Genomic DNA, 22,466 nt, shown 5'->3' with positions numbered 1-22,466 from the left:
TTAGCCTGGACTAGAAAGAATGGGGTGAATTAGGGAAGAATGAAGTGAGCAGGAGAATATAGTTAGCAAACTATAGGTATTGAGAGGATTAAATGCTGTAACATATATAAGCTGCCCAATACAAGGCTCTTATAGGCATTCACTTGGTATCAATAATCCATAACAGGGGCGCCTGGGTGGCGCAGTCGGTTAAGCGTCCGACTTCAGCCAGGTCACGATCTCACGGTCCGTGAGTTCGAGCCCCGCGTCAGGCTCTGGGCTGATGGCTCAGAGCCTGGAGCCTGTTTCCGATTCTGTGTCTCCCTCTCTCTCTGTCCCTCCCCCGTTCATGCTCTGTCTCTCTCTGTCCCACAAATAAAAAAAAAAAAAAAAAAAAAAAAAAAACGTTGAAAAAAAGAAAAAAATAATAATCCATAACAAACACTGTACATTTCGTAGTCTACAGAACATTTGTGCCTTCTCATTTTTTAACTCTGCTCATACCAACAGTCCTCCCTTCTATTATCCAAACTCTTCAAGGTCCAGCTCAAATTTGCCTTCTTTAAGAAAATGTCCCTGTCATCTCTCTAATAAATACTAATAACACGCACTGTCTAGATTGCTCATCTCATAATAAATCATATACTTCCTTATTATTTTTCTATTTCTATTTGTATATTTTATTGCCTCACCTTTATTATGAAATTCCTTGGAGAGCTTTAAATCCCAACATAGTACTAATAGTACTATGCATAGGGTAAGCACTCAATAAATACTCAAAGAACATACATTTCTGACTGAATCATCTGTCTAAATGTTATTAACCACAAACTCTAAAGAAAACGCCATTCATACTAAAGGGAATTTCTGCAAAAACTGCCTGGCAGTGGATTTTAAAGTGTTATTCTGAGCCCTGGGTTCTTCAAGGTGCCTTGAAGGAAAGGGGGTAGTAATGAAGATTAAAGAAGCGGAGTTCGAAGGCTTCAACTTCAACCAATAGAATTTGACTTTATGTGTTTTATTTATTGGAGTTCTTCCTAAGATTGGGCAAAATATGGTTTTAACTGATTCTGCTATGAAAATAAGAAAACTTAAGAATCATTGGCCTCTGTGGCTTTACAAGGTGACTTAAGTATTAAGTTTATATTCATAGTACAACAGATGAACATGCTTATCATATACATTTGAATACATATGTGGCTAAAAAGGCTGTCATAATAATACAACACTTACATTCCCACTAATGGTAGAGAACAAATCTTGGGATCTGATTCCAGCAAAAGTAATAATTTGCGTGTTTCATCCATGGTAAGATATCTAAACAGAAGAAATTCATGTAAAAACAATTAAGAGTTTGTACTTTCTACCTAAAAGAGATAACCCAAGTACTTGAAGAAGCATATTTTAGGCAGAGAAGATGATTCAAATGAATGTCCCCCCCCCCCAGAGAAAATAGTTCAAAATGTGGAAAAAAGAATTCACTAATAGAGATTAAAGAGATTTAACATCTTAAATTTCTATTCAAATGATCATTAAGATCACACATCTTTTAAAAAATTATGCTCTAAAAGTGTCTGCTCTTTTTAAAAAATTGTGCTCTAAAAGCGTCCGCTTATTTTAATTGGGAATAGTAAAATCAAGGCTGACAATTTCAGATTCAAAGAGGTTTCCCAAAGAGAAGTGGATTTCCTACTACTAGAAGTGTTCAAGCATCCAGGTGACTTCACAAGAATGCAGCAGATGTGACTTCTCACTGAAGGTAGCTGAATTAGATGAGTTATGCTCAACCTTCCATGCACTACATTCCTCCAACCATTATCAGAGAACATTAGAACCAACATGACAGAACCTCAAAATTCACTTTTTCCTAAAAGGACATTATACCACATTTATACTCTGTTATTGTTTTATTATTTACAGTAAGGTGGTTTTTTTTTTTTTACAGTAATCTCTACACCCAATGTGGGGCTTGAACTCAAGACCCCGAGATCTAAAGTCACATGCTCCAACAACCAAGCCAGCCAGGTGCTCCTATTACTGACAGTAAGTTTTAAGGGCATGAATAACGATAGAATTGTCAAGAATTAATTTTATCGTTATGGTTTTTTTTTTAAATTTGAGAGACAGAGCGAGCACGAATGTGTGTACGTTCAAGCCGGGGAAAGGGGCAGAGGCAGAGAGAAAAGAATCTTAAGCAGGCTCCAAGCTCAGTGCAGAGCCCAACGCGGGGCTCAATCCCAGGACCCTGGGATCATGAGCCGAAATCACGAGTTGGACGCTCAACCAACCGAGCCACCCAGGTACCCCTATCATTATGGCTTTAAAACACAAAAATAAAAATACCATTAGTCTTGGTAATACCACTGAGGACATATTTTATTGCTACAATAACCTTAAAACACAAAGATAATGAGTTTTATCGGGCCATGTGACAAGATGATTAAGCCTGAGTTGGCAGGGAGATTTATGGATCAATAATGACACTTAGGGGTGCCTGGCTGGCACAGTCAGTGGAGCATGTGACTCTCGATCTTGGGGTTGTAGGTGCAAGCCCCATGCTGGGCCAAGAGATTATTTAAAAATAAAATCTTAACTAAAAAAATGACACTTAAACCTGCTTTGAAAGCTCTTCTGCCTTCACCATCTGATAAATTTCTATTCTTTAGTTTGGACACACATTCCTGCTTTCCCTGCACTATATATAAGCCCCTATTATGTTTACCTGCATCGTGTTTACGCAAGAATATACTTAACAGACAATAAATATGGTTTTTACCTATTTAATTCTAGTGTCTAACACAATACTTATTCCATAATGGATCCTAATAAATATCAGGGTAAATAAATGAATGTGGTCAAGGGAAAGGACAAACGTCACAAATTAAATAAATCTAAGTAGGAAGGGGCTAAGGGAACTAGGTGATTAGACAGAATAGTGAATATCCTGGGTTACTACTAGCATGCCAAGGGGTCACAGAAAGAAAATTCAAAGAAACAGAAATTCATGCTTCACTAGTAGATGGTCATGGGGACTATGAAAAACAAGTTCATTTTTCTGGCTAATTTTAGCACAAATTCCCATATCCCAACTGAGAAGCACTTTATTATCCCAAGAGAATCAAATGTTTCACTAAATTCATACACCTTTTATCACTATCACCTCTGACCATACCATGACTTTGGAACACACACTTTTTCCTTTGTACCGCTCCAGCCAGAAAGGCACTCTGGTCAGCCTTTGGGACTCAAAAATAGGACTTTTCTTGCTATTCCAGGGACCCTCTGAAAAGAAAACCCTCTCTTTTTCTTTTCCTCTTTTGAAGAGGCATTTTTAGATTGGACTTAGAGTGGAGTGTATCTTGGCAAACACTTTTGGCTCTAGAGACCTAACAGGAACTAGGGTGGAGTCACTGGCAAAGGAAGCCAGAAGCGAACTGCTTAGACTTTAAAGCAGAGGGTGCTTACATTGTCTAACCTAACTCAGGAAACAACGGATAAAGAAAGTGGATGAGGATCCAGGGAAGTATCCCTGCTGAGGGTCAGAAAGCATGCAATTTGGCTTTCCGTCCCTCAAATAGGAAGCTGGAGAGAATGCTGCTCTAGCTCTGTGGGGAAACTTCACCCTCCAGTGGCTGACAATTTGGCAAGCAAGAGTACTACGAAGTTTGATTTAGCAATCTCCTTTCTCTCTCTGCAGTGCTCACTATTATTCACAATACTGCAAGTTATTAAAAAAAAAAAATTCAGCCTCTATTAGGCTCATAGTCAGATTATAGCTTAAAAAAGAAAAAGACAAAGACAAAAAGATGATAACCCAAAACTCGGCAAAATACAAAGGGTAAAATGACATGGAGGATAATCTCTCCTATTTTCAAATTACAAAATACAACCAATTTTTAATATAAATTTTACCGGTAATTTTTCTTGGGGTGATAGGCACAACTCTGAACTACATTCAACAAAACTTAACATCACATTTTAACCTTCTTTGGTTATTTATCTAGCCACGACAGATCTCTGACATGTAAACTGAATGCACAAATATTTCACATGAAAATATACTAATGTGACCAATATTTAAAATTAATTTCTCTCTTACTTACCCATATTTATAGGTACCTTGAACTTGAGAAATATTCAGATTACTGCTCAAGTTTCTTGCCAGGGCTGTTGGAATAATGGGGATGGGCTTCACAGGTGTGCATTTAAAAGTATGCGCTAGAGTTACTGCTGCCCAATGCAAGTCCAAATCCACATTGTCCAAACTTTCCCTGGAACTGATATGAGCTCTTAGGGAAAGCAGTTTACCACAATCCAAGGAATCTTTGCTACATACATGGTGCTGCAGAGCCTGAAGAATCAATATTATACAATTATTTTAAAACTGTGAGGGGAGGGAAATAAAAAATAAAACTTTTTTTTTTTAAGTTAGGCTCCACACCCAGTATGGAGCCCAACACAGGGCTTGAACTCACCACCTTGACATCAAGACCTGAGCTGAGATCAAGAGTTGGACACTTAACCAACTAAGCCACCCAAGTGCTCCATTAAAAAATAAAACTTTGAGGAGCACCTGGGGAGCTCAGTTGGCTAAGCATCTCACTTCAGCTCAAGTCATGATCTCGTGGTTCGTGAGTTCGAGCCCCATGTCTGGCTCGCTGAGGAGAGCACAGAGCCCACTTCAGATCCTCTATCTCCCTCTCTCTGCCCCTCCCCAACTCACACTCTCTCAAAAATAAACATTAAAAAAACTTTTTTTGATATAAAAAAATAAAAAAATGAAACTTTGAAATTTGTCCATATCTCTAAAGGCTTTGTTTCATACTGGTGCATATATATACATATATACCTTGGATTAACAAAATTAAACAATTTCTGATTTGTGATATTTCAATTCTCTCATTTCTTCCATGTGACCAAAAAGTTACATGCATAATTATGTCAAAGCAAGTAAGAATTACTGTACCAAGCTCCATCATCTATTGCCAGATGTGCCAGCAGCATTTCAAATTCTTATCAGAGAATGTCACTTCCAATAAACATTCATCACATGAAAAAAATGAATGTTAAACTAACTCTGACTCAATTCAGAAAACCTAAAGTCCATTCTTTGATTATTTTCTTATTGCCCTAAAGTGTCAGGTCAGTTCTTCCTGCATAGTTGCTCATGCCCACTGTGTCCTTCCTAGACTCGGCCACCACTCTAGAAGCTAATTACACCCTAATACACATCTGACTGTTGCAATGGCTTACCTACTCTCTCTGACTTCAGTCAGGCTGCCATATCAAATAAACTATCCTTGATTTCATATTATCTCCTCTTTTCAGAAACTTTCAATGACTCTTCATGGCCCATATAACAAACATCAAATTCCTCAGCCTGGCAGATAAGGCTCTCTATAATCTGGCCAAGCTCATAGTCCAATCTGATTGCCCACAAACACAGCAAAAATCTACATCCTTAATATGACCCTGAGCACATCCTGCACTTTGTTATCTTGGCCATATTGCTTCCCCTTCTGGAATGCTACCCATATTACCTCCCCAGAATTTCTACCCTCAGAAACCACATTTAACTGTATTTTAACAACATTCAATCAGAAATTATTATGAATACTTGTTAAATATGGGTTTATTGAAATACAACACAGGACACATAATTTGATACTTGTGTTGAACTAAGAATAATCAAGTTATCAACAAATCCCACCTTAAAAGCTGAACTGAAGTCATCTGCATCATGAACTATTACTTCTTTTGAACAAAGTCCATGGGTATAAATTTTGCAAGGAATCACAAAGTCCCCAGGAAGAGCAGCAGTAGGGGTTCTTTCTAAGCATTCAGGTACTTCTCGACCAGGATCAAAACGATCTACTGTCAATGTCACACTTTCTTCATCTGAAGAACAAAAATAGCAGTTATTATTATAGCATGACAATAAAAATTTGAAATCAACCAAGCCAGCCTACAACTACAGCAAAGCATTTTGTTCATAGCAATAGTACACTAAACTCTTATTTTAAAAAATGACTTGCATATACATTCTTCCATGTTAGCAGACTATGAAGTCTGTGATGGGTAGTGTCGAGTTTTACTTACCTTTGTAACCTTGGTATACAGCAAAGAAAATAAGCACGAAGAATATTACAATAATTGGATGAATCCAAAAGACAAATTCTATTATAGTTATAAAAATATTTTTTTAAATATATTACCTTCATCTACTATGAGAGAACCAAGTAAAAAGCATGGCAGGTTTTTTTTATTCTGCTTAGCATGACGATAAGCAAGTCGGATGGTCTTTTCAGTTACCACAAGCTTTGGATTTCTGAAAAATAACAGAAGTCTTTTATGAATGTGATAGATCTGATATCCTAGAAAACCCTCCTGCCATGATAATGCCTAAAATATAACACACATCTTTTAATATGTACAGAAAAATCATTGTTGGGGTGCCTGGGTGGATCAGTCAGTTAAGCATCCAATTCTTGATTTCTGCTCAGGTCACGATCTCACTGTGAGATTGGGTCCTATATGGGGCTCTATGCTTCAGCACAGAGCTTGTTTGGCATTCTCTCTTTCCCTCTCTCTCTCAAAATACATAAACTTAAAAAAAAAAAAAAGAAAAATCATTGTTGAGAAATCCTAGGATCAAAAATGGGCAGGAGGTGGGGAATGGGTAGAGAGAGCTGCCTGGAAACCAGGATTGTAACAAACAGACACTGAAGATATCGTTGTTCTCTGAGTCTTTGCTTAATTTTATGAACCAGAGCAAGGATCAAGAAACTATGAGGCCAGGCTCCTGTTTTTAGAAATAAGGTTTGATTAAAATATCACATCCATTTGTTTACATATTGTCTATGGACTTCAGATACTAGCATTATTGAATCCAAAATATACAAAAATACAATTCAAATGTGTAAAAGCATATAAAAGGGACTCTAAAATATGGTCAAGGAAGAAGATACTATCAAAAAAGACTAGGCAGGGGCACCTGGATGGCTCAATTGGTTAAGCTTTCAAATTTTAGCTCAAGTCTTGATCTCAGGGTCTTGAGTTCAAGCCCCATATTGGGATCTATGGTCATAAAGCCTACTCAAAAACAAACAAACAAAACTAGGCAAACTTATAAAAAGAACCACAAAGGACCTGCAGAAATAAAAACATAATCAATTAAAGACTCAATATAATGAACTGGGGATAGGTACATGAATTTTTATTATTATTTTATAAACTCTGCATAAGTATTATAAACAATCATGTATATAGTATACTTCCACATTTAAAAAACCTAAATGAACAGGTTAAATGGTAACAAAGTACACTTAAAGAGAAAATTAGCAGCTGAAGAAAAAAACATTGTAGCAAAGACAAATAACAACAAAAAATATAAAAGATAGGTCAAGAGACATTAAGAATGAACAAGTCTAAGAAATATTTAATTGAACTTTCACAAGATTGTTTTTTATCAATGATACTATCCTTCTGTGCCATCTGGTCTAGAACTTAAATACTTTGTGACTTGTATCTCTCCTTTATTCGACTGAATCCATCATCAAATGCTACAAGCTATTTTCTCAAAATACCGGTTTCATTCTTTCCTTTTGATCTCAGTACTGCTACACTGCTCTAAACCCTTATAATAGCTCCCGTTTATTGAATACTTCCTATGTTCCAGGCACCATGCCAACTGCTGCTTTACAGAGTCTGTCTCATTTAATCCTTACAAGAGTGCTATGAAACAGGTATCATTATTCCCATTTTATAAATAAGGAAACTGATCCTTGCCTACTTTACTGAGGTTGCATACATAAGTGGTAGAATCAGGATTTGACCCTCTAGGCAGTCTGACTCCAGTTATGGCACCTTAAACAAGCCACTGTGGCATAAATCTATGTTGCTTAGATTACAAAAAATCATCTCACAGCCAGGCTAACTCTAGGCTCTCCCCACTATGACCCATCCTTCTTAGAATTCTGCTATTAACAAATAACTCCCTTACATACAAAATCGCAGTGAATCTCTATCTTCTATTAGTTTAAGTCTAAGCTGTTATGTCTTTCTTTCAAGATCCTGGTTATAACCGTATTTTACAGTCCTTCTAACATGATCTATCCACTCAAAATCAGTTCAATCTTCTCAATGCTCTACAAAGGTATCATATTTTGTCTTTTGAATTCCTATAAGACTTAGAACTTTAGATCTGCGAGTATTTTAACTGTGAAATTAATATTACTCCTCAAAAGCATAAGAAATAGATTTAGGGACCCTGGGTGGCTCAGTGGGTTAAGAAACAGACTTTGGCTCAGGTCATGATCTTGTGATTCATGAGTCCGAGCCCCGCGTTGGGCTCTGTGCTGACAACTCAGAGCCTGGAGCCTACTTCAGATTCTGTGTCTCCCTCACTCTCTGCCCCTCCCCTGCTCATGCTATCTCAATCTCTTTCAATCTCTCTCTCTCAAAGAATGAACCAACATTAAAAAAAAAATTTTTTTTTTAAAGAAAAGAAACGGATTTAAGAAGTAGCAGAAGGGATAATTTGTTTGAGAGGAGCTTCTGAATGGAAAAGTTAAAAAAAATGAATTAGTCATAGTAATCAACTTCACCTTACACATCCTTTCGACTCCTGTTTATACTGGTTTGATCTGAAAAGAGACACATCTTATACCTGTAGTAATTGAGGTGTAAACAGATGAAATCTCCTATTGGCATTGGGTTCCAAAGTGCACATTTTGATGGAGGAAAGTAGAAAGGTACCATTCTGCTTGTAGGAAACCTTTAAAAAGAAATTTAAATCAAAGCACAATGAAAAGCAAACTTGTCAGAAATTTTATAAGAAAGAGTTTAAAGTTAAATGATGAGGGGGCACCTGGGTTAAGTGTCTGACTCCTGATTCTGGGTAGGTCATGATCTCATGGTCGTGAGATCAAGCCTCATATTGCACTCTGTGCTGAGCATGGGGCCTGCTTGGGATTCTCTCTCTCTGACTCTCCCCTGCTCACCCAGTGTGCTCATATGCACTCACTCTCTCAAAATAAATAAACACTAAAAAAAAAAAAAAAAAACAGAGTTAAATGATGAGGCTTATCAAACTACTTTTGTAATTTAAATTTTGTTTAATGTGTATTTATTTTTGAGACAGACAGAGACAGAGTATGAATGGGGGGAGGGCAGAGAGAGAGAGGCAGACACAGAATCCGAAGCAAGCTCCAGGCTCCGAGCTCCAAGCTGTCAGCACAGAGCACAGCACAGAGGGGCTTGAACTCGCAGACCGTGAGACCATGACCCGAGCCAAAGTCGGATGCTTAACCGACTGAGCCACCCAGGTGACCATTTTCATAATTTTAAAAGAGCTTAAAAATATTTTTTAAAAGTTAAAAAAAAAAAAAAAAGTAACTTTATTTCAAGAGAATAAGTATTCAAAATTTAGGTATAGCTTTTCCCTATCCTTTTTTTCCTATGCATACAGAAATTTATGTACACATGTTTAAAAAAAAAAACAAACCAGGAGGGGTGCCTGGCTGGTTGTCAGTAGAGCATGCAACTCTTGATCTCAGTGTCAGAGTTCAAGCCCCACATTGGGCATGGTGCCTACTTAAAAAAAAAAAAAAAAAAAGCAATTGGTAGCATCCATTCTATATATCCTTTTTAAATAACAGAGAAATAAGTATAAACCATGAATTTACATTTAAATTTAAAATTAGAGGCACCTGGGTGGCTCAGTCAGTTGGGCGTCCAACTTTGGCTCAGGTGATGATCTCACAGCTCGTGGGTTAGTGCCCTGAGTCAGGCTCTGTGCTGACAGCTTAGAGCCTGGAGCCTACTTCGGATTCTGTGTCTCCCTCACTCTCTCTGTCCCTCCCCTGCTTGTGCCCTGTCTCTCTCTCTCTCTCTCAAAAATAAATAAACATTAAAAAAAATTAAATTTAAAATTAAAATGCTATCCTTCTGAATTAATTTCTAGATAGTATCTAATAAAATTATGAAAAGCACAAAAACTTAATACAGTCTTTATTTTTCAGTGGTTCCAAACTTGGTATCTTGGGTCCTATCACTTAAGTTTAATTACTGAAGCATCAAAAGGACATCATTATAATTCCTTAGCAAAGACTCTAGAGGCAGTGTAAAGCAAGGCTTCAATGTTAAATCATACAGAGTGCCATCACAAAGTTTATTTTACATAAGTGAGTGACATGAGAACACCACAATAAGAAAAAACAATGGAAAGAAAGGACTGGGGAAAAAATAGCTGGTCACACATAATTAAAGCAAGAAAGGGACGCTTGCCAGGCTCAGTCAGAAGAGCATGTGATTCTTGATCTTGGAGTCATAAGTTCAAGCCCCACATAGGTGTAGAGATTACTTAAAAATAAAATCTTTAAGGGGCACCGGGGCGGCTCAGTCAGTGAGGCATCTGACTCGACTTCGACTCAGGTCATGGTTTCAGTTCTGAGACTGAGCCCCACGTTGGTATCCATGCCCAGCATGGAGCCTGCTTAAGGTTAGTTTTCTCCCTCCCTCCCTCCCTCCCTCCCTCTCTCTCTCTCTCTCTCTGTCTCCTCCCTCTCTCCCCCCCACCCTGCCCCTTTCCCACCCAAGTGCACTCTCTCAAAAAAATTTTTTTGTTTTATTTAAAAAATTAATAAAATCTTTAAAAAGAAGTAAAAAAAAATCAGGAAAGTTCAGACAGTGTATCATGTATTAAGGATACCTTATTCTAGACTCTAGACCTTACTTTTACATTATCAACTGATGAAGCTTCTCAACTAAAATACTAGCCTCATTTTACTGATTACCTACTACTGAGCACTTTACGTACACAGGCATCCTACTGAGCACTTTACGTACACAGTATGTCTCACTAAAACTATTCTAGAAACACTTTATTATCCATTTTATAGATAAAAAACTGTAACTTTCCTAACTTCATACAACAATTAAGTAGCAAAGCTGGGATCTTAATCTAAGTGTGGCTAATTTGGAGTTTATACTTCTAAAAGCTGAATGGTATAGTGCATTAGAACTTGGGTTCAAATTCTCGCTCTACCACATTGCTAGCTGTATGTTTTCAAATCCACGTCTAATTTGAATTCATAATATCTATGAGAAGGATTTTTAATCTCCTTTTTTTGAAATGAGGCCATAGTCTGAAATTGAGAAATCTGTTCAAGGTCACAAAGCTAGTAAGTAACAAACAGTTTATCTATGTTTCTATATCTAATATATTTATCACTTATCAGTTGAGAGGCAGTATGATGTGGTGGGCGAAAGCAAAATGTGGTGGAAGTCAATTGTTTAGGTCTGAAAACTTGTTCCAAAATCTGTTAGCTGTGTGACCTTGATCACATTACTTATGTCTCTGTGCCTCAGTTTCCTCATCTGCTGAACAGAATAATACTGGTATCTCCTGGTAGTTACACTGAATATTAAATGAGTCAATATATGTAAAGGTTTAGAGTAGAAGTCACATAAGGTTTAAATCCTGGCTATAACACTTACCAACTGTATAACTTTGGGTTGGTTAATCTCTCTACACTATAGTTTCCTCATTTAAAAAAAAAGGCGGGGGGGGGGGGACTGGATAATAACAGTACCTACACCTCATAGATTTGTTGTGAGGATTAAATAAGAATAGTGCAGGTAATGTGCTTAGCACAGTACCTGGCACATAGCAAAATTTCAAGAAATGCTGCTATTAGTCCTTTTCTTAATCTAAGGTATGCAGGTAGACTTTAGAGGCACAAACAAAATTTTTGATAACAAAATTTTGTGGTACAACATTTTACATGTATGCATATAAGAGTTTTTTCTTAGGGAAGGGGATTCATGTTATCAGATATTCAAAGGAGTCTGTAACCCCAAATTAACTCAGAACTGCTGCTCTAAAGCCCAGAGATTACTGAAAATCAGAGGTCATTAAGTTAAAAAAAACAAGAGTTGAGTATTTTAGGAATAATCAGTTTATTTTTAATTTTTTTTTAAGTAATCCCTACACTATGTGTGGGGCTCAAACTCATGACCCCAAAATCAAGAGTTGCATAACCTACAGATTGAGCCAGCCAGGGGCCCCAGGCAAAATATGTAGTTACCTAGAATGTAAGGCATGAATCTGACTCAATAATATTATCTTACCTGGAATATAAGAAATGAATTTGACTCAATAATAAATAAAAAAGAGAACGTATTGACTTGTTGCAAGCACAACAAGTTCTTCCAAAGAACAGAAGTTGACAGATTTTCAAATAACAGGTGGCAGTAGGATAAAACAGAAGGGTCAAAATTAAGCAAAAGGATTATGATAGCCTCTTTGGGTTATGTTTCCCATTGTCTTCAAAAACACCTGGCACAAAAGAAAAATACTGAGAATGAAGGTAACTCATGGATGTAGTTATAGTTTAGAAGAAAAAAATTCACATGTCACCGTTAATTGTTCCTCCCTGGGGGAAAAAAAGAATAATGAATGATCAAACAGCCGCATAACACAAGCCAATTTGCCTTGTCCCCATAGTATTGACAGACTGCGAAAATTAGGGGACAGGTGGCAAGCTCCTCCTTCCTATTCCACATGAGTGGGGAAAGGCTTAGGGACATTTAAAGAAACTTGGTACATCCAATGTGCAATTTTTCCCATCAAGGATTAGGGTTTAAACAAGGGAAGGAACCTAACCACTTTCTCATTTGTCTAGGATGTAAATAAGTATGTACGTGATTTTTAGCCCCAAGAAATCAGGTTCTGTTTCCCATCAATAAAGATGCTCTGTGAAACCAAAAAAAAAGGAAGTAGGAATGAAACTGATATTTACTAAGTGCCTACTATGTACCAGACCCTTTATTTTAGTGTTCTTATTTAATACTTCACAATAATCTTTTGTTACATAGAGATTACTATCCCCCATTTACAGATGAGGAAATTGAGGCTTAGAGAATTAATTAACTTGATCAAGGTCACCCACCTACCAAGTGGTAGAGCTAGGATATGGAACCAGATTTTCCCAATTGGAAAGTTTGGTTTTTTTCCTATTCCAACCTATCTTTCCAACTTATGAGAAGTAGTTAAAAAAACATTTTGTGAAACGATTTCTATACCTGGTATTCATCTGGGGCCCTGTAAGAGGATATCTAGGCTCCATGATAGTTGGTGAATGATGTATTCAATATCAAATACTCAGTATCCTAAAGAAGTAAAGAGAATGTTACTAATGAGTGACAAAAAAAAAAAAAAAAAGAAAAAAGAAATACGATTTAACCACATATTAACAGAAGTGTAGGCAAAATTAGGTAACTTATATTAAGTACTTTCATTTATAGAATAGTAAGATAAAATGCTCATGGATTCTGAACATTTTCATACTTTCTAGTCATTTTGCCTATAAATTAATATTAACATTTATTCTAGGCAGCAATACCTACCAATGTATCTATTCATTAAGGAAAGCACAGATTCTGGGTTACCTGGGTGGCTCAGTCAGTTAAGTGCTCAACTTCAGCTCAGGTCATGATCTCAAGGTCTGTGAGTTCAAGCCCTGCATCAGGCTCTCTGCTGTCAGTGCAGAGCCTGCTTCAGATCCTCTGTCCCCTCGGTACCCCCCCCGCCCCTTTCCCACTCACATTCTCTCAATGATACATAAACATTATAAAAAAATAAAGAAAAGCACAGATTCTTAAAAAAAAGAAGAAAAAAGAATGAAAGAAAAGCACAGATTCTGTTCACAAGATCCTCATAACCATTTAGTAAGCTAGGTATAGTAGGGCAGGCAATACTTAATACATGAAATTTTGACCAAAAGTGTCATAATATTCAGAAAACCACAAAACAGGACATAGGGACAACTTGAACTAGATATTTACTGGATCTGTAATGAGGTTAACAAATGTTAAATCTCATGGAGATGGAAGACAAATATTACATCCCCACAAACTGACTTGTTCCCGTGAAAAATCAGTGGTCTTTGTTTGGCTGCACATGCCCTCTCTGGGTACTTCTTTTCCACTGCCATTGCTTCCACACCCACCTGTACATAGCAAACTTTCAGCTTCCATCTCTCTTCTAAGTTTCAAAACCGTATTTCTAATTGCCCGCTGGGTATCTTCATTTAAATATTATCAAAGCAAAATACAGGGCTAGTCCTTTCTTTACAGTTCAGTATTTCCTATACTCTTTTATTAGGTCTTAGAGTTCTTTAGGCTCTGTACATTTCACTTCAATTTTAGCAAGAAGGAATCGTCTGAAGCAACATAAGAGAGGAGAGTTACGAATGCAGGTGCAGAAGAGATTTTTCAGACAAAGCCAGAGGCTGAAATTATTTACTATAATAAAATCTTATTGAAAGTGCTCTTGTAAGGTTGATAAAAAGTCCCTCTTGGAGACATCTGGACTTCATGCATCTTCTATAGAATGAAGGCTTTAAACTTGAAAGCCCTTCTACACCACTTGGTTGTTACGGATAACAGTATTCAGATTGATAACTAACTGTAGGTAATATATAAAGTGCCATCTTTCTTCAATAAACAAGAATCTTAAACTTGTCTCTTCTTCCTTTATGTATTAGGATAAAAAAATGTTGACCTATTTCTCATATTTAAACAATACATGAGTTTATTTTTACAGTATCACGTAAGCAGTGAAAGCTAGTGAAACTGAACCCACACAACACCTATACCTAGCAAAATATATTCCCCTCGGATAATGGCATGCATCATGGTTTATCAAAATGGAAACCCTGAAGGCATCCTTACCTCTTCTTCCTCCCTCTTTCCCACATAAATTCTGTCTTTCCATCTCTACCACGGTAGTTCCTGACTACATCAACTCTCACCAGATTTACTGAAAAGTCCCCACAGTGCTCCTAGAAGGGTATTTATGCATATCTGACCAAATTACTGCCCCTGCTTTAAAAGCTGATGGCTCTTGTTTAAATACAGAACAAAACACCTCCACGATCTGGCCCCACTCTACTATTCCAACCTTATCCCTCATCCACTCATCCTACATTCCAATCAAATTGAACTACTTACAATCCCCCGAGTTTGGGTGTCTTTTGCACAGGCTGTCCCTTTAACTTGAAACGTCTTGGTAAATCCCCCTCATCCTTCACAATCCAAATCGAATGTCACTTCCTCTGGAAAACCATCTCCTAAACACCGCCTGTGTTCACACACATAACATTTTCACACTTTATTGTTCACACATTACTCCCAGTAGACCGCGAACTGCAAACACTAACTGATCCCTTACCAAGAAGCCATCTGAATTAGATGTGAGAAACACAGGAGCGAACATGCAGGGCTTCAGTCCACAAATTTTCATAGTAAAAACACCTTTAAATGGCACGTTATCGACGCAAACCTCTTTCACATACCTAAGGACAAACGATTCATAGGAAATTCACGGTCCGCTTAGTTTATTTCTTCCACTAGTTCCCCTTCACGTCATCAGCCCCAGGCTCCAGGAGCACTGAGAAGCCACCACAAGGCCCTGAATGTAGCCCACCGTCCTTCTCCGTGCTCCGCTGCCGCCCTTTGGGAGAATCCGCGACACAACGCCCTACTCACCGCCACCGCCGCCCAGCGGGGTCTGTTTGTTGGGCCGGAACAGAGGTCGGCTCCAAGGAGCGCCGCTGCCGCCTCCGCCCCGCCTCTAGGACGTTGGGGTCGCGGGAACCAAGGCGGCAAACACAAGCTTGGTAAACCGAAGTGCGCGCCGCGCCTACTGACTGGTCAGAAACCCAACCCTTCAGGGACAGGGGCGGGGCTAGAGGCAACGCGCACGGTCGCCGAGGCGTGCTAGTACGCTAACCAATCAGCTCTCTGCGCCGTTCCGGTGCTTGACCAATCCCAAGCCTCACTGGAGAAATAGGGGCGCCATCGGCTCTCCACGATCGGGATCCGGAGGATTTAAACACTTCATTTTGGTCAACGGTTAAGTTCCGGGCAGGGGAGGACATTGCGCAGGCGCAATGAAGAACTTAAGCCGATGTAGTGAGGGTGGCAGAAGAAGCCGGAAGTGCTTGTTGTGCTGATTGTTGGTGGGAGGTTAGAAGCGAATCAAACCGTTTGCTTGAAGGAACAAAAGAGAGGAGTTAGATTTCTTTTAGTTTCTTTCCTCTTTTTTTTTTTTAAATGTTTATTTTATTTTGAGAGAGCGTGCTTGCGAGTGGGGGAGGAGGGTAAAGAGACAGGGAGAGAGAGTCCCGAGCAGGCTCTGCACTGTTAGCACGGAGCCCGGGCTCCATCTCCTGAATCGTGAGATCGTGACCTGAGCCGAAGTCAGGAGTCAGATGCTCAAATGACTGAGCCACCTAGGCGCCCCTCTAGTTTCTTTCCTAAGAAGAATCCTCTCTGAATAACAACAAAAATTTTCTTTTAAATGTCTTACCGTTGAGGGGCTCCTGGATGGCTCAGTTGATTGATTGAGTGTCCAATTCTTGATTTCGGCTCAGGTCATGATCTCAGATATTGAGGTGGAACCCCTTGTCGGGCTCTGTCCTGAGTGTGGAGCCTGCTTAAGGTTCTGTCCCTCCCTCTCCCTCTGCTTCTCCCTCAAACATGTGCCTGTGCCTGTGTGCATCGTCTCCCCCTCTCCCCCCCCCCCCCCGCCAATAAATAAATAAATTCCTTACTATTGAGGAAAAAAATAACGTGGCTTAAATTTATAAACCATTTATATTTAGTGTCTACAACTAATGTTGGTAATTGGGCCTTTTCTGTCATTTTTTATATGGTTGTCCTGCAACAACCAAAGTAGGTATTAGTATCCCTATTCAACAAACGAAGAAATGTAAAAGATGACACAGCTAATTAGTGCAGAGTCAGGATTCCAAATGCCACTTAACTTTCTTCTACATTCCATTTCTGTTAGTTTCCTGAGCAATATGGGAGCGTCAAAGTCGAGATGTGTTTGTAAGCTGTATTGTTCTGAAGGAGCTCACCCTTTTGAGGGAGTGAAGACACTCTCCTGAAAAATGTATCAAACTAGCCAAGAAATATATGCTATATAGAATGTCATTCTCTGCTTTCCTGGAAAAATTCCTAGAATCTAAGGCATACATTTTAAGAGAAACGATGGTGAGTTCCTCAGTGTGAGAGTAGGAAGAGCCAGTGATGCATGTCTGACAAAGTGTTGGCAAACCCAATAGGGAACTTTGGAGCAAAGATTGTCCATTAGAGGAGCCCCACATTAGGCATAAATGGCTAGAATCCTTGCTGCGTTCAGTCATTGCCTGGGCCTTCCCAGAGAAAGCAAGCACTAAGGCAGATTCAGAAGGGCACAGCAAGAGGCTGACAGCTAAGTATATACTCTGCATGTGATTGGCATGCTCTTTCTGGAGAGAAATCCAAGTGACATGCCTTGATGGCTGTCATGAGTTATGTTAAGTGCAAAGTCCCTGGGGTGGGATCTTCCTGGCATCTTTCAAGGAAGGCCAAGTAGGCTAGTATGTCCTTAGCAAAGTGACTGAGGAGAAGAATATTAAGGGTTGAAGGGGGAGACGGTGTTGGTAAACCACACAGGGCCTTAGAGGCCATGATAAGGATTTGGCTGCACTTTTGAGTTAGATAGGAAGCCTCTGGAGTATTTTGTTTTATTTTTTAAAGTTTATTTATTTTGAGAAAGAAAAGGGGGAGGGGCAGAGAGAGGGCAAGAGAGAATCCCAAGCAGGCTCAGCAGTGTCAGCGCAGAACCTGACGCAGGGCTCGATCCCATGAACCATGAGATCATGACCTGAGCCTAGATCAAGAGTTGGGCACTTAACTGACTGAACCACCCAGGTACCCCTACTGGAATATTTTAGAAAGGGGGCTGACATGATCTGATTTTAGGTTTTGGAAGGACTACTGTCGTTGCTACTTTGAGAATAAACTGTAGGGAGCAAGGGGAAGCAAGGAGACCAGTTAGAAAGCTGTTGGAATGACCAAGGGGAGACAATGATGGTGGCTTGAACCAAAATGGTAGCATTGGTGGTGGTGAGAGGTTGTTGGATTCTGGATATGGTTTGAAGGTAAAATCAACAGGATTTGATTACAGATGGCATTTAGGATGTAAAAGAAAGGGACTTTGTGTGGGGCCCTCATGATCTATGGTTTTCTTTAGAACTACTTTAAGATATCTGAAAGAGAAATGTAAGATGAGCTGATACGAATCAGACAAAAAGGAAAGGATGAGTGTAACACATAATTCCCTACTCCTTAGGTGTGTGCTTGGCATAGTGAAATCCTTCCAAAGTGTACAGTATAGAAAGGATGGAAGGAAAGAGTAACTTTACAGTGGGTAAACAACCAAAGCTACTTCAGCCAGGTGACTAACGCCAACATTAATCGTCATACGTCATGTTGATAGTATGTCCACTGGATACGCTGTGTTGAAAACAGCTCTTTACCTTTGTGGTCCTCCTTTCAGTAACCTATAGACCCAGTTGTATTCTGAGAAAAACACTGGACAAATTCTAATTGTGGGGAATCTTATAAAATACCTGACCTGTACTTTTCAAAACCATCAAGGTTGTCAAAAATAGGGAAAGTCTGAGAAACCAGCCAAGAGGAGCCTAAAGAGATATGACAACTAAATGTAATGTAGTCTCATGGATGGAATCGTGGAACAGAAAAATGACACTAAGTTAAAAACTATGAAAATCTGGATGAAATGTGGACTTTAATTCATAATAATGTACCAATATTGATTCATTAATTGTAACAAATGTACCATACTAAATATAAGATGTTAATGATAAGGGGAAACTGTGTGTGGCGTATATGAGAACTCTGTACTATATTCTTAATTTTTCTGTGAATCTAAAACTGTTCTAGGAAATAAAGTCTACTAAAAAGAAAAAAGGAAGGGACACGTGGGTGGCTCAGTCAGTTAAGCATCTGACTCTTGATCTTGGCTCAGGTCATGATCTTGCAGTTTGTGAGTTTGAGCCCCACATCGGGCTCTGCGCTGACAGTGCAGGGCCTGCTTGGGATTCTCTCTCTCCCCCTCTCTCTGCCCCTCCCCTGCTCTCTCTCTCTCTCAAAATAAAGAAATAAACTTTAAAAAAAATTAAAAGAAAAATATAAAAGGAAGGGGCAATAGGAGAGTTGAAGCATATGCTAATTTTTTGAGCAACAACAATAAAATAAAAAGTATTTTTTGCTTAATAACTCAAATACTAATAAAACTTTAATTAAACATTTTATTACCACTGGATTTTTAAGCAGGATATACATTTAATGATATACATAAAATAGATATTTTTCAAATTAAATGATGAGAAAAGTAATTATTTATTTTAAGATTGGAATGACTCAGCCTTATATTTAGGACAGCTTAGAGGTGCCTGCCTAAAGGACCTACTGCCCCAGATATTAAAAAAAATTTTTTGAGTTTTGTTATAATGTAACAAGCACTGGCTTTGGGGATCTGGCCTCAATTCTGCCATTTAATCTCTCTAAGATTGACTTTCCTCATTTGCACATTGTACATCATCATAAAAAAGAGTTAATGAGTGTGAAAGTTAATTAAAGTTAATTAAAAGAATACCTATATATTATTATTTGTCCAGTTATATTCACCACGGACAGTGTTAATAAATGAGCAACACATTCATAGAGATTAAGGGAATTGATTTGTATTTGTAAATTAAAGAATTACAAATTTGTAATTGTAAATTAGAGAATAAGCTGAGGGAAATAAAATCTACAAATGCCATTCCAAGGATCTACTATGCAATGACATAGGGAATTGGAAGGATATGACAAACATAGAACAAGGAAGGCACGATTCTATTTTTGTTAATGTTTATTTATTTTTGAGAGACAGTGAGAGAGAGAGAGAGCAAGCAGGGGATGGGCAGAGAGAGAGGGAGACAGAGGATCCAAAGCTGGCTCTATCCTGACAATGGAGAGCCTGACATGGGGCTTGAACTCATGAATCATGAGATGATGACCCGAGCCAAAGTTGGACGCTTAACCAACTGAGCCACAAAGGCCCCCCAAGGAAGGCACAATTTTAAAGGTGGGGTAATAAGAGGTAATTATCCAAAGCAAATATAAATTATTATTAGATTTCAGGCCAGTTTGAATAGACTGAATATATACTATGCTATTCTTTAATCCCCATTTTTATATATTTATGCCATTTCAAGACTGTATGGAATTGCTCTGGTTATAGGTCCCCACAGAGAAAAGCTACAGGCCATAATTTTCAAATTTGCAAGTGCTTTAATTTGCTTCACAGAGAATCATTTCTAGTATGTCATACTTTTTAAAAAAATATGAGTTTGTTGACAATGCTAAAACAGGAAAAAAAATTGTAAAGGGCAAAGTTCATCCAAAATTCTACATCCTAACACATCAGTTGTTTTTACTTTACCTTATTCCCTTTCAGTCACTGTCCACATGACATAGTCTTTATGATTACATTGGGTACATATTCAGTGTCATAAACCCTGGTGTGCCTGCTAGAAGTCTGAGAGAATTAAAGAGCAATTGTTATCACCAGGAACAGGGAAGTTGGAATCAGTTATCAGTTCTGTTACTCAATTTCTCCAAACACCAATTTTCCCTTTCGCTATTTACACTTCTGAGCCAAGCTAGACTACTGCTCTTTAAAAATAACTATAGCTTTGCTTTTTTTTTTTTTTTTTTTTTTTAATGTGCAGCGTGGAGCCCAATGCCAGGCTTGTCTCATGATCTTGAGATCAAGACCCAAGTTGACTTATTTTACTTATTTTTTAAAAAATAGGGGCACCTGGGTGGCTCAGTCGGTTGAGTGTCCGACTTCAGCTCAGGTCATGATCACGTGGTCTGTGAGTTCAAGCCCCTCGTCAGGGCTCTGTGCTGACAGCTCAGAGCCTGGAGCCTGCTCTGGATTCTGTCTCCCCCTCTCGCTGCCCCTCCCCCGCTCATGCTCTGTTCTGTCTCTCAAAATGAATAAACGTTAATTTTTTTTAATTTAAAAAATAAATAAAAATAAAAAATAATCTTTGTGTGGGGCATCTGGGTGGCTCAGTTGATTGAGTGTCCACCTTTGGCTCAGGTTATGATCACACAGCTCATGAGTTCGAGTCCCGCGTCATGCTCTGTGCTGACAGCTGGGAGCCTGGAGTCTGCTTTGGATTCTGTGTGTCCCTCTTTCTCTGCCCCTACCCAATTCATGCACTGTCTTTCTCACTCAAATATAAATAAAACATTTAAAAATTTATAAAAAAATAATAATCTCTACACTCAACTTGGGGCTCGAACTAGTGACCCCGAGATCAGCAGTCACATGTTCTGCTGACTGAGCCAGCCAAGTGCACCTTATTTTACTTTTTTTTTTTTTTTTTAACTTGGATTGGTTGGAATGAAGACAGAAATGATCAAACAACACACACAGTTAACTTCTCTAAAATTATTTGCTTAACTGAGTCAATGTAAAATCATCCTGATTTCACAGGCAAGGAAACTATAGGTGTAATCACCCTACCTATAGTTTCAGAGTTAATTAGCAAAGACACTGTAGGACCTGCCAAGACAATCTCCCTTCACTGCTCAGCCTGCCATTTTACAGTATAGACCTGACTGAGCTCAGCTGACACACTCCTGAGAGGTTAGGCATATTGTCTGTTGTTAGGTTTGACACATCAGCTTTTTAAAGGCCATATTTCCTTTAACTAATGTTCTCAGAATCTTTGATAAAAAGGTCCTTTGAGAAAGCATTATAGCAAGAACCATATCTGCAAAAAATGCAAATCTAAGTAACAGGAATCTTCATTTTAGAAATTCCATGAAGCATCGGGTTATGTAACACACTAAGTGTCTGCCAGGAAATAGATTACAATATAATAGGTGGCAATGAAGGCCTGAATGCAAAACATATGGCCTGTCATTCACCCTTCTATGCCTCCACACACCAGGTCTTTGTTTCATCACCCAGCCTGATCCTACAAACCAGTTCCTACATATAGGCAAGAAAGGTGTTTTTGGAATTACAGGGAAGTAGCTGCCAAAGGTCATCACAAGTAGAACTTGAGTGGCAGCAACCAAATTAGTCAAAATCTTCCAAGGACCTCGGAGTAGTACCCTTAAGAGAGTGAATCATATTGTAAAAAGAGCAGGTTGTCATGCTGTACAAAGAGTAATCAGACATGGTCTCTTCCTTCCAGGAGTTTTGTTTTTTTTTAATGTTTATTTTTTTTTTGAGAGAGAGAGAGAGAGAGAGAGAGAGAGAGAGCATGAGTGGGGGAGGGACAGAGAGAGGGAACACAGAATCTGAAGCAGGCTCCAAGCTGCCAGCACAGAGCCTGATGTAGGGCTCGAACTCACAGACTGTGAGATCATGACCCGAGCCAAGGTCAGACGCTTAACTGACTGAGCCACCCAGGTGCCCCTCCTTCCAGGAGTTTTAAATCTAGTATGGAGATACACAATATACTACAACAGAAGTAAAGGAGGGAAGGAATAGGTGTGTATGGGTGCTGCTGGTGGTGGTGTGTGTAGAAGCACAAAAGGGGGGCACCCAACCCAGTCTT

At 38.7% G+C, this 22,466-nt stretch overlaps 1 protein-coding gene across 10 annotated transcripts in view; it reads right to left on the bottom strand.

Moving 5' to 3' along the window:
- STIL (STIL centriolar assembly protein) overlaps window positions 1-15,712 on the bottom strand; it is a 63,763-nt gene extending 48,051 nt beyond the window's left edge. For 4 of the 10 annotated variants that reach the window (XM_053895691.1, XM_019449374.2, XM_053895677.1 and 1 more), the window contains exons 1-7: window positions 15,532-15,711; window positions 13,066-13,152; window positions 8,648-8,755; window positions 6,195-6,307; window positions 5,690-5,877; window positions 4,083-4,330; window positions 1,213-1,296 (exon numbers count right to left, since the gene is read on the bottom strand). In XM_053895691.1, coding sequence (XP_053751666.1) covers window positions 1,213-1,296; window positions 4,083-4,330; window positions 5,690-5,877; window positions 6,195-6,307; window positions 8,648-8,755; window positions 13,066-13,109 — 785 coding nt within the window. In that variant the 5' untranslated portion in view covers window positions 13,110-13,152; window positions 15,532-15,711. The other 6 variants (XM_019449380.2, XM_019449376.2, XM_019449378.2 and 3 more) reach the window with 6 other exon arrangements.
- Window positions 15,713-22,466: the final 6,754 nt, after the last annotated feature.

Source organism: Panthera pardus, unplaced genomic scaffold, assembly GCF_024362965.1.
Source record: "Panthera pardus isolate Hobbes unplaced genomic scaffold, ASM2436296v1 HiC_scaffold_11, whole genome shotgun sequence".
NCBI lineage: Eukaryota > Metazoa > Chordata > Mammalia > Carnivora > Felidae > Panthera > Panthera pardus.
This window is presented reverse-complemented; position numbering and strand designations above follow the sequence as displayed.